Raw genomic sequence first — 13,423 nt, 5'->3', positions numbered from 1 at the left:
CAAATTAAAGGAAGTGAACAGAAATTAGCTCTGACCACACACGGGGACTGCATTTACAAATTTACAGTAGGTCAGATGTGAGACAAGAATTGTCATTTATGTCCCCCTGTTTAGCCGGAGTTTTTCAGAGAACTTAATAAAGCAACATAAACTGCCATAACTAAACATCTTCTAATTTGGAGACAAGTCAACAAACTAGTATTGACCAGTCATCTTAAATTATGCCTCCACTAGACTCTTCTTTTAGAAGAACTGTAAGTCAGAGCAGACCGAAGCTTTGCGCTCTAAAGGTCCGGGGCAGATGAGGACTAGCCGTACTAGAGCCTGACACAGAGGACTGTAGGTTACAGGAATTGGTTATGAAAACCTCCCGGCCCCAACCCCGCTGGCAGGATTTTTGATGTGAGATATTTGACACTTTTAACTTGCCGTTTTCCATTACATTAGTTATTCCAAACGCTGATGCTCGTGTCCCACAGCTACCACTACTCAGCAACAGCAAGCTGGAGTTGGAGCACCACTGAGCTCAATTCTGGCATTCTGTAAAAATCTCTCTCCCCTAACAAGAGGCCAAAAACTGAAAATACACGCTACAGCATCGCATTAATAAAATTACACTGGGACTATCATAAATATTAACGAGCTCTTTATCAGTGACATCCTGTTCAGAGAAGTGTAGCACCAAGCTACACGAACACAAAGGATATTTTTAATCCGTTTGTGCAACCAAGCAGATTGCGGCCAACAGCTGTTGGTTCAATTGTGTAATTGAAATCGAAAACTTTATTATTTTTAGCGTTTAAAATCAGATGCAAATCAAATAGGTTTTATTTTCTTCCATGTGTACAGTACCTATGATCCTGTATTAGATATTAGATCACTTGTCGAGCAGTGTTTAGCAACACCAAAGACACCGGTGGCAAAGTTTTGCTACTGATATACTGCTTTTGCTAGACAAGGTGAAGGTGAAAGGACAGGAACTATTTTAAACTGCATGAATGGCTTTATTCCTAGAGTTAACCCATATGTTTCTATGGGCTCTTTGTCCCTACACGATTTGCTAGAGATCAAGGATGTGAGCTTAGACAGGAGGCAGCAATGTCTGCCAAACCTAATAGTAGGTCAGAGATCAGACTGTTGCGCATATACACAGTTCAGCACAAATGTGTCACTGTAGAGCCAACACATGGCTCTTTCTCCAGACCGTTTATTGCCAGTGATAGGCATCACACCCAAAAATAATGGAAATTGAGCACAGTCACAAACATGTCAAGAAGCCATTCAAATAAAGTTTAGGAAACAAAACCTTTTGGTAAGAAAAACAAACAAACAACAACAACATGGTAATTTCAGCCCTCTGTTCTAAGTTGGGACTTTAATTTACGGCAACACTCAAATTCATCAGGTTCTGTGTTTAGACACCAGAGAGTTCAATATGCGAACATCAAGAGAAACCAAACACAAATTTATTCCTTAAGCACACCCAACACTTAGCTGGGAGTGATGCTCTGGAACAAGCACTGCGACTTACAGTCTCCTGCTCATTCATTCCCGTTTTCTCCACCCTGGAGGAATCGGGAGAATTTACGATTAAGGGAAATGTGCAGGAGCAAGAAAGTGGCAATTTCTCTTTCTCTTGAGCGCCAGGTTGGCTCGATCCAGTCCTGAGGCAGCCAGTTAGTTGGTCACACATCCACAAGCATCATAGACAAGTTTATACTGTAAGGAAAGACCATGCAACTCCCACATATATATGCCCTAGAAAACCCCACCCTGAGACAGAGCAACAAATGACGAATGACAAAAGCTTACCGAAAAGTAAGTTTCCTTTTGATTAACATATACACAATGACGACACAGTTTAGATGTGCATTTGTCTTATTGTTTTACAGACATCCATGATGGAGCAGTGTGGGAAAATGGGTCACCTAAACTTTCTTTAATGGCAAACAGACTCTTGCGCGCTGCGTATTTCCTTGTGTCTGTTTGTTTGTGCATACTTGAGTGTCCAAGTCTGAATCACACAGAGGTAGCTATGATACAAGGCTGATTGAAAGGGGGGGGGGGGGGGACAACAGAAACTAGAAAATGTGCTAAAGGATGAGAAGAGAGGGTGAGAGAAAAAAAGAGTTAAAGGGGGGGGGGACTGTGGTAGGTTTTAAAAAAGTTATTTAGCCAACCTGAAGTCAAAACAAGAACAAACAGTTCAGCTATAAAACCACACACATGGCATGAACGTTTTCCTTGCAACTCGTAAGGGATTCCTGTGTGATGTCATACCGTGGAGCCAGAGGGAAAAAGGAATATGAATATTCAAGGGAAGGAAAAAAAACAAAACCTTTTTAACGTGTCCTAGTGATTCATGTGTTTGTTCCTGCTAAAGGGAACTTTGATTTTTCATAAGAGAGCAGAAAATTTATGCTCAACATTCACCATTAAGCCAAAGGGGGGGGGGGGGGGGAATCAATGATGTGTTACAAAGATGCGAAAGCTTCTGAGGAAACAGACAGCTTACTGCTTACTGACTGACAAATGATTGTCGTAGTGACGTAAAGACAAACGCAGGCAGGAAGTTTGGCTTTTCAAACCCAGACGCTTGTCATTAAAGTAACCTTTAGCCCATAAAGATAAGAAGCTGAGTGCAAGGCATCTTAATGGATACTAAAAGTAAACTAGGGATTATTTATTTTTGTCTATTTTAGTGTTTTCCATTGAAATTTTAATAGACGATGATAAAAATCCCAAATATGTGAGTCATTAGAACCATTACGGCTACTTCTGCAGAGAAGGGCTAAATTATTGAGCAAGTTCAAAGTTATTTAGAAATGCATCTTCAAACCTTTTGGTTATATGATACACACTGTGTCAAACAGAGTCAATTTTAAAAAAAATACTATTGCTAAATAAAAAGTCTTCTAGTCATCTAGTCTCCCATGGTGTAACAAACTATTGAGATATACAAGGTTTGATGTTACTCAAGAACATTACTCACACTCAAATGTTGGAATAAACCACCTTGCACCTGTTGTACAAGCAAATACAATAACTCTCTAGTCACCCATTTATTCCTCGCTTTATATCTACATGAATCAATTTTTAATTTACAGCATATGAGCAATTTGGATAAAACATGTGGTGTTGTGTTGAGTCAGCAAAAATGCTAAAATGGAAATCTGGACTTCCAACTGCCTTTTTTTTTTTAATCCAAAGTTTATGGTTGGAAATAAAAGTGCTTTCAAAGCAAAAATCCTACATCGCATCAGCTTCTCTAGCTTAAACCAGACCAACGTTAACTTTTATTTCATCTTTTGCCATTGTTGATTTCTAGAAATCAAAATCGGGCAAAAGTGCTAAGCCTCATCATTTCTTTAGATTTTGAAAGGAAAATTGGAAATGGGTGTAGTGATTTTTTTTTTTAAATGAGCAAACATAAGTGGAAATACAGTATAAAAAGACAAAGAGGGTTTTGTCTTCAAAAATCAGTATTTGGTATGACCAGTTCACTTCAACACAGTCTGAACTCTTTTAGCTCAGCTTTCTGGTAATTTGTTTAAGTAGTCTTCAGGGATAGTTCTCCAGGCTTCCTAAAGGACTGTTGTACCTCTTGCGCGACCCCATCGTACATACCGCAGATGATCTGAATGAAAGCTTTCAAGTTTGGATTCATCACTCCATCAGACCTGTTGCCACTGATTTTCAGTCCAGTTCATGTGTAATTTGGCATGCGTCAGGCGTTTCTCCCTGTTTCTCTTTCTTAAGAAAGACTTCTTGACAGCCACCCATCCACTGAGACCATCACTAATGAGGCTTTGGCAAACAGTAAATGGATCGACTGAAGGGCCAGATGTACTCCACAGGTCCTGTGTCAGGTCTTTGCTGGATTTGTATTTCCTCATTTCATGACTTTCAAATACTGTTCATCTGCTGTTCATCTGAGATATGCGTTTGACTAATAGCTCTTTGGATATCAGCTTTGGTGAATAAGATACTGTCAAATTGTTATCTTTAAGCACTTTTCTACAGGCAGTGTGTCACAGCAACACAAAATGTGTCCCCATCTCTTTATATGTCCATCCCTTGGGTTGGATGCCTTTTTGTGCTTACAGGGTTCATAGCTCATTGGTTTTACCGGGGGGGGGGGGAATCCATCTGAACATAGTCTGATAGCAATTTAACAAATATTTCCTCCAACTACCATTTCTTCCTCAACACAAGAGAAAAAAAGCTTTATTTCTTGGAAGTAAAATATAAAGAAATGAGGGGGGGGGTGCAAGCTTTTTTGCACAGACCTATATTAGACTAAAACTTCACCTTTCGTAAGAAGGGGGAGGGGGGTGCAGTAGTTACCCGCTATGCATGCATGTAGATTTGTGTCTGTTACCTAGGTATGGTATGCAAGAAACCATGCTCTGGCTGCTGATGTAGTCTCTCAGGCGTTTATAGTTGTCTTCTTTGGACATCAGGTAATCAAGCCGGTCAAACGTTGCCTTGTCCTTACGATTAAGTAACTACACACGAAGACAGGGATAAGGAGGGAACAAATTAGGGCTAAGATGTACAAGTGGAAAGATTTTACCATAAAAATATTTTTAAAAGAACCTCCTGTGGTTTTCCAGACCAGAGTTCAAGAAATTTCCAGCATTACATCACAACATCATTATGTTATTATGTAACTTCTACATCTTCGCTGAGAACACTGACAGACATGTTTGTAAAACAGACACTGATTTAAAATTGAATAATGAATTCAAAATGTTCACCATCCATAAAGATCGTGTCAAGCTCGTGTACAGATACTTGGCATTTCACTGAGACGCTGACATCTTTCTAAAAGTAATCAGAGTTCAAGCGAAGTGTATTTGTTAACGTCTCATTTTCCTTGTGAAATTAAAGTTTCTGAAAGTTTTAACTCTTTTATTCATTATGCCATGTCACTTGTGCTACTTTGTTTTATTATTCTCCGTTTATGTGTCCAGTGTTTTGGTGCAGGCTTTGGGGAAATTCCTGCTTATTGACAGCACTCTACTAATAAACTTGTGACATCAAAGCACAGCAAATATTACTCACCGCCCAAGTTTTGGTTAGCCTGAAGATGGGAGCACTTTGTAATGCTGACACCACTGCCATTACCGCATGGAGGTTGTTCATGTCACACAGTTTCTGTGAGTAGTAGTAGAGTACATCAAACATACATGAAGTTGAATTGGTACAGCAAACATTCGTGTGGATAAAACAAAGTCATGTCCTGGGTGGACTTGTGTACCTTGGCAGTGCGAATATACAGACTCAGCACCTCGGCTCTGATCTTCAACGTCTGTGCATGGAGGATCTCTCGTACCACCCAGAAACTTGTCTGGAAAAGAAAACAAACAAAAAAAATACTCACAAACAAGGACTACAAATGACCAAGTATTACAGAAAATCCCTTTCAAGTAAGGACAAAGGGTAGTTCTGCTTCACAAAATCTCCTGATTTTGAATCGAGAGCCAAGACTTGAAGACCTGTGTGACAACTCTTAATTAAAACGGTTATAAAGCAGAGCAGCAGAGCGCATGGCAAACTGCAGAAACGCTACATTAGAGCTGATTTCCAATTGACTAGAGTAAAAGAAAGACCTTCAGAGAAAAATCCAGCTGATGCACAAGGGATACGCACGACAACTCCTGATACTTCAGCTAAGAAAGCAGGAGGAAACAGGGAATACGTGTCTTTAGAGTAGTTGGCTAGACCGAGAATGATGTCGGAAACCTGTCTCTTTAGGGAGAGCGCTGGCAAACCAGAGCTCTGATTACACATGCACGCAGACAGACAAGTCAGTGAATCAATCAGTGTTTAAGCTCCTGGGAGAAGAAGAGAATGGAAAGAGGAAAAGGGAGAAGAGTAAAAGAAGAAGAGGGGTAATGGGAGGGGAAGTTAGCTTCAACGCCACAGGGCTCTAAGGGCTTCAAAGCCAACAGCTGTCTGCACATTGTGTTCTGATAAGAGACGAAGACTGACCATCCCTACTGTTTCGTCGAACACAAAACTCTTTATCTCTTTCAGTTTCTGAATTACTTTCTGACTTTTCCACTTGCACATTAACTGGCTTTGCCTATGTGGTCAACGTTCCTTTTTGTGTGTCTCCATCTACAAATTCAGTGTGTGTGTGCGGCAGCTTCACTGTGCTTTTAAACAGTCAGGCTGTGCATAAATCCTAACCTATAGCTGTCTCTGCAGACTTTTTCCTGGAAACAGCACTGAGACTTTGTTTTTGTTTCAGAGGTGAGGTGAGGAGCTCAGGAGTGAACAGATAAATTCATTCTCCCTCACCATGTCCTGTCTTATAAACACATATTACTATGAGGTAGCATTGACAGGAAACAGAGCCATGTGCTTTTAATTTTCACCGTTTCACATTAAGCTTTATGGGAAAGGATGATGAAAATGGACAGAAGACACGCAGCACAGATGATGGACCCCGACTCCACTGGCGTCCACTTTAATATTCATCTACTGCTTTGAGGAAATGACCTCCCATAAAGAAGCAGCTCCCACTTTCAAAATGAAAAACTGAAATCCTGTTACATTTAACTTTCGCCTCATCTATGCAGTAGAAAAGACTTTCCAGTAAATGACTAAATTTGATTCCAATCTGGGAGCAAAGCATGCTGTAGCTTCACATTTAGGTTCCTCAGCGGTCTAACTTGATATCTGAGGTCAATCTGGACGGAGCATGGCTCCAAAAATCACGATCCCTTTGGGGTTCGTTACAGAGCATGTGCCTGTGTCTGCTTTGGCCTCAAAAACTGTGCAATGATGAGATCACTCATGACAACAGCGCTCTAGATAGTTGCATTCACAAAGTGCTCAAGTGTGCCTGAGAGAGGGCTTCCCAGACAGGGCCGTGTCTGTAAGGGGTATGCCTTGAAACAACGATGATGTTTTCGGGACTGTGTTTATGACCGTATCAATGCCTCCAGATGGAGCTACAAGGCCCCAAGATCTCAATAATCATAAATAAGAGGAAGCAGACAGATCCAAACATGAGCTGATATGTGGAGTGACCAACTAATGACCTGAGGAGAGAAAAATAAAGGATCGAGACCAAGATTTGGCTAACGATGGGAACCGCAGCTGATGATGGTATGATCCAGATGTGCTGCTAACGTATGTTCCATAGTAAAGATGAGTTCGGGAGGGAAAAAAATAAATAAAAAAAATAAAAATAAAAATATCACAACAATTCTAATTTGTTTAGGTTCATGACCATTACATCTTTATTAACCATCTGATTCCTTGTTTATTCAATAGAAACGTCCCAATTTGTCTCTACAGAAAACTAAAGAACGATTAAAGTGCACTCATCATATTGTATCAAATGAGCTAGCCAATTCTTTTCTGCTTCACTGGCTCCGAAAGCAGTGTGCCAACAAAACAAAGACCGGAGGACAGAGAATATGGCTTTAGCTCAATTACGGGGCTTTCTGGGACTCTCTGTCCTCCCAGTCCAGGTTCCATTATCCAAAAAGCTCATTTTCCTTGGCTGCCGGCAGCTGTGTGTGTTCAGCTAACATCTTGAATCCCTGTTTGGGGTGTGCTATACATGGAGAAGTTTCCACAGCAACGCATTCCAGTTAGATAATCTCATATTAGTACTGGAGGGCAGTAAAGAGGGTCCCAGAGGAATTTGGCAGAAACACTGGAAGTGGATTAAAGGGCACCGCTACCCCTTGAAGCATTACCAACAACTTCCTGTTTGATGATGTCACGGGGCACTGAGGGATCAAGCCAGACGCACTCCTACAAGCACACATGCAAAACCCCATGAATGCCAGAAAGAAGGAAAAACCAAGGACAAGAAAAAATGAAGGGGGAAAAAAAGCTACTTTTCCTCAAAGCAGCATCACCTGGGGACCATTTATGATATATATAACTCTGTCAATAGCAGGGAGGTGACATAAGGGACTATAAAGAGCTGCCATGACAAACAGTTTAAAACAACCACCTCTGGGAAAGCAAAGTTGATGATTTGGTACATGGAAGAATGAAAGCAGGGGATGCGGTGGAAAGAAGAACTTTATTCCCTCCATTCCTGGATAGCCAAGACACATAAATCTATCAACTTAGAGCAGGACTGTTTCTCATCCTTTTTTCCTTCTTTCTCTGTTGAGGCTTTAGAATGATTTGAAATAAAAGGGCAGTAAGTGTAAATGGTGATCCCCGTCTCACCTGGTTGAACCTGCAGGTAAAGGCCACAACATTTGGAGCAGAGCTGTGCTTCTCCTTCTTGTTCCAGCCACAACTTGACAGCTCCTGAAATCACAGAATCGGGGAAATAAAGATTATGTAGCTAGTCACAGATCTTTTTTTGCATACGCCATCATTTTATTTGATGTATTTAACAGTCTAGTCAGGGTCACACTGTGGGGAGAGTACCAGAGGTAGGGAGCACAACGTAAGAGGAGAAAAACACAGACGAGAATGGGAAAACCGCTGAAGACAAGATCGAGGCAAAGGTTCGGCCAGATTAATGAACTGCTGCCCAAAACAACATGTTCTTCATCAGTAAAGTCTGCGCTTTCCACTGATACACGTTTTCATCTAGACGAGGAGTAATTGTTGGAATTTCCCCCGCAGAGAAAACAGCTGGCTGAATCCTCAACAAAATCAACCAGATCTTCAAAAATAATTAGTCTCCTGAACAATAAATTGGTGGATACAAATTACCTGCTGGTAAGCTTATCCGTGTTCTAAACTCACCGCTTTCGATAACAGACAAACAACACCTCAAGGAAGGTATTAGCAACAAGCATGCAAGGATTCAGTGAAGAATGAGGACAGCATGTTGTAAACAATTGCCTTTGACAACAAATGAGTGTAAAATGAATAACGTCAACTTTTCTTTAAACTGATGCAAAATGTGTGCCTCTCAATCCAGATGAATATTATCAAAGACTAAAAGGATTCTTTGTAAAGGGGTGCAAAGACAGTCAGGACCAGACAAAAAAACAAAGTAGCAAAACAGAAAAAAACTTAAGTGTTAGCTTCTAATCATTGTTTTTCTAGTCATTTTTCCTCTTTTTGTGTCATTAAAAATAAATCTGATGCTCACTTCAACCAACTGATGGCAGTTGTGCCGTGGCAAAACCAAAGCACAGAACAATGGTAACAATTTAAATTAAGACATTTTGGTGCAAAGGTGCATCTGTTGCACACTGAGGATTTAAATAAGCACAAGCAATGTATTTTGCTGAGCTTAAAAACATAAAGACACTAAAATGTAAAAGTACTGACACACATGTAAGAGGATGTAATTAGCACTGGAATGGCTTTTGTCATCGTGGATCATTTTAATGTGGGCAACTGAAATGCCTGCTCACTGATTTTCTGTCAAAACATTCTCAATTAATCACTTCAGCACAAAGAGGAGCAGCAGCTTCAGCTGCTTTGGAAAATAATTAGGGTACACGTTATCGAAAGAAAAATAAAATGTGATTTTTGGAAGGTAAACAAAGAAAATCCCCTCCTAAAAGACTAATTTCTTTCTGAATACCAGGCCAGAGTGAGTGTGGCTTTCAGCTGATGTCCTCAGCGATTAGGTAAAGCTGGAGACCACACACTGCACTGCAACAGGAACCCGGGACCTTGTATGGCCCCTGCAGGCTGTCCACAATCCAGGGACACTGACATAACAGTAGGAAAAATGTTGTGCAAGCTCTCCTGCTAATCCCTGCCAGCATGGCTGACTTAGGCTACAATATAAGCAGCTGAAAGAGACTGCTGCTCCCCCACACAATACCCCCTGTGAGGCAGTCTGACTGTCTGGAAGTAGCAATCTCCACCCAACTGCTCGCAGCTCCCTGAACTGGACCGTATCACCGTGTCTACTTCTAAAGAGAAGCTGTGCTCGTTCAACGGTGAGTCTCCAAGCTGAATCCGCCGGTGGGAGCAAAGATACAACATATCAAATACAGATGTTAAAAGCAGACACTCGTGCGTGGGCGAGGTGATGCTTGGGATCCATTTTGCCTGAGTCAGGATGAGGATACGAGTAAAGGAAAAAGGAGTGCAATGGAGCAAAGATGCAGGCACAGTAGTGAGGCTGTAAAATAAAACACTGCAGAAACCCTAACACAGCATCTTCCCACAAGGTTTTATTAGACCACGCGGGGACTCCGGTGTGTTTAACTGTGCCGTCCCCGTCACAGGATACAGCTAAAATAGTGCCCTAATTGTTTATTTTACATCAGTCCTTTTCAAATAATTGCTTCCTTGTGTCCTGACATAATGCCAATCATTTTTCTCTCCTTCACTTCCACATAACTTTGGTGATGACTCCTAAAACAAACACACAGTTAGGAAGTGGTAGCGCTAGTGTGCTCAAACCACCACTTGCCCACCCAGGTAGGCTGAACACCTGAAAAGGGGGCATACAGACAGACGTTGGTGTTTTGTCGTCACTCGGGAAGGCAACAAAATTTAAACAACTTGTACAAAACCTTCATCACTAAACCACCTGGGCCAGTCTTCTAATTTAACCACCCATCCGTGTTTGAAATCATTTAAGTCCAGTTTCCTCATGTGAGACCATTAGGCCATTAGGATTTTATTCCCTTTATTTTTCCCAGGTCCTTTATAGCCTCATTTCACACTAAGGCACCACAAACTCTGACAACAGTTGAGTGTTTGGAGAAGGGCTTTCACAAAGCAGCTCTGGTAAGGAGAGGGTTTAAAATTCTGCAGTAAAAGAGTGCAGTAAAAGAAAAAGAAACGTCTGCTACGCCAAACCACAGACAGCCTGTCGTTTCCACACGCTGGTCTGGCTGAGCAGCATTTTCATTAAAGCGCAGTCCCGTGGGGCTGATAGGAGCCAGATACATTTACATTGTTGGGTCTGTACACTTAAACTAAGAGCTGTTAAAGAAATCTGAAGTCACCTCTGGCTGAACGATTGATTATACGACCTACAAGTGACAAACAATAGCCGAGGTGGTTTAAAGGGTATCATCAACCAAAGACATTAAAATAAATGAGACACCATCATCAGCCACAACAATCTTAAAACTTCTTAAAAAAAACAGACCATATACATCTTCATAATCACCAAAGTTTGACTTGGTTTGTTTAGCAAAAGCTAAATAAAACGATAAGCTGCTGCTTGGCCACCATTCGCGATGAGCTCGCGTGAGCTATCACAGCACTTCCTTTTTTAAAATTCTTTTATCTACTCTGTTAATGGAAACCTGTGTCGAGATGCAAGGAAACAGTTAAAGCCCACAGGCCAAGAAAGGAAGAGCTGATGAAGATGAGAAACAGAACGGAAAGAGAAGTAAGATGAGAAAGGGGAGGCAGTGAAACTGAAATGAAGCTTGATAAAAGCAGAGAGGAGACTGTAGAGATAAGAGTTTAAGTGACAGGAGGGCCGATACTGGACTCTGGTTGTCTGTGCGCCGATCGAGAGGTTAGAATCTATTGATTTGCTATTTTGTTGCTGTTGTCTTAAGACAAAAAAAATAAAAAAATTTAAAAAATACATTCATCTCAGACAGTCATGAACTATAGACTTGGCAGGAACTCAAGCCAGCAGCAGCAGCCCCCATTACCTGGTTATGCACACACCGTGGAAAGAATTACTTTTCTAAAAGTACATTTATTTATGTAATTCAGTACACGCATTTTATGCTTTATTATACTCAAACCAGAAGAAGCCGTGTTGCTATAAAGAAGACATCAAACTGTATTTGTCAAAGATGATATATGCTTACACAAAAATCAAATATAATTAAGACCATATTGCAGTAAAACTGGACTAAATCATCTCTGACAATGGAAAATTTGTCCATGTGGTTCTTCTGTCTCTACTACCAAAGCATTATTTTCTCCAGCTTTCACTGTGATCAACATGTCCAGATCATCATGCTGACAGGCTGCAGTGTAAGAAAGATTTCCCCCGGCGTTTGTTGTGCAGCAATTAAAGTTTAATCTCTACATTAGTCCTGTGCAGATCTACAGGGACCTACAGAAACCTTTACGTGATGCTTCTCTTATAGTTGTAATTGTATGGACAGCAAAAGGGGGGGAACGTTTTAGAAAACGTTACTTTATCTGGCATCCAGGGCTGGAAGAGACTAAGCCAAGATAGGCCTGAGAAAGACAAACACAACTTGCGTCCAACTACAAGTCAGCCTGTTCTGAGGATTTCTGCTCTGGGTTCTCAGACGTGAGGATCTGACATACTTTTCAGCGGTACGTAAAATGCAATCTGATAGTTCCCTGAGAATTGGAGCAAAACCTGCCAGCCAAAGCCACAAAATTACGTACTTGGCTGTTGTTATGACTGTGTGTTAAAAACAAAAAGGCAACCCTCTGCCTCTCAATCCGCTCTGCATCACTCAACTACTTTTCCCCCGCAGCTTTTATTTCATAATATCCAGCTGGAGATCTGATTATGAAATTAGAAATACCCTGCTGGGACTGAAAAACTGAGAAAAGGAAGGGTGAAAAAGTCAGCCACTGTCACTTTATTTCACCCAAATTCATCTATAATTTACCTTTTTTATTTTACTTTTCCCCTTTTTGTCAGCTGATCAACCATACTATAGCAAGCAGCTATACATTCCAGTTCAAACAATAAACACCAGCCAACGCTAAAATCCATTAGTAGTCAATACTTTGTAAGTTCAAATGAGAGAAAAAGATTTGCAACAAGACCCCCACATCCATTCCTCCCGCTCTCTCTGTGATCCATCTTGTCACTTTAATGGCAAACCAACAGCCAAGGAACACAACAGAAATTCATTTGGGGGTTGTAGCTCAGTCTGGTCTGCAGTATAGATTATTTTACCATTGAAAAAAAAAAAAAAAATCTTCTGGTGTTTCCATTATTTATACCTGTGCTCCAAACTGAGCACAAAGACACTGACAATGCTCTCAAGCTCTGTTAATTTCTCTTTGTACTGCATTGATGAGGGTCCATTACGTAGTGGAAGTAAATTACAACAACCCTCAGGTCTGGCAGAGGTTTATGAGCTGTCACTTACGCATCATAGGAAGCAGATGTGTTTAGATTCTGTGTTTGCTGTGAAGGACAGACATGTTATACTCTGATCTCTTAAACCTGACGCTCACGCTGCTTTTCCAATCAAAAGATAAATAGAATAAACTATGTTTCCTGTTCAAAGTGGCTGGCCAGACATTATAGCATCTCTCCACACCATTTTTGCTGTATATATCCACAGGTCCCGTGTAATCTTTTATAGCTATTGTGACAGACTTATCTTTTCTTCTTCAACCTCTCAAGCTCCTCTCCATACATATGCTTCAAGTCATGACCAAAATACACAAATTACTGAGAAGCTCTGTTCTACTATAATATTGTCTGGGGCAAATATTGCAAGGTCATGCCAGAATATCTGCTTGTGTGTCATGTATGCATGCAAGTTTC

General features: G+C 40.8%; 1 protein-coding gene across 4 annotated transcripts in view; it reads right to left on the bottom strand.

The window, feature by feature from the left end:
- Positions 1-13,423, bottom strand: part of ralgps2 (Ral GEF with PH domain and SH3 binding motif 2) — a 69,103-nt gene that overhangs the window by 25,932 nt on the left and 29,748 nt on the right. For all 4 annotated transcript variants that reach the window (XM_005732200.1, XM_005732198.1, XM_005732201.1 and 1 more), the window contains exons 6-9: positions 8,209-8,292; positions 5,264-5,353; positions 5,068-5,160; positions 4,382-4,508 (exon numbers count right to left, since the gene is read on the bottom strand). In XM_005732200.1, coding sequence (XP_005732257.1) covers positions 4,382-4,508; positions 5,068-5,160; positions 5,264-5,353; positions 8,209-8,292 — 394 coding nt within the window. The remainder of the gene's footprint in view (positions 1-4,381; positions 4,509-5,067; positions 5,161-5,263; positions 5,354-8,208; positions 8,293-13,423) is intronic.

Source organism: Pundamilia nyererei, unplaced genomic scaffold (assembly GCF_000239375.1).
Source record: "Pundamilia nyererei isolate P.nyererei 1_Seehausen unplaced genomic scaffold, PunNye1.0 scaffold00046, whole genome shotgun sequence".
In the NCBI taxonomy this organism is placed as follows: Eukaryota; Metazoa; Chordata; class Actinopteri; order Cichliformes; family Cichlidae; genus Pundamilia; species Pundamilia nyererei.
Note: the sequence above shows the minus strand (reverse complement) of the source record. Positions and strands in the feature narration are given on the sequence as shown.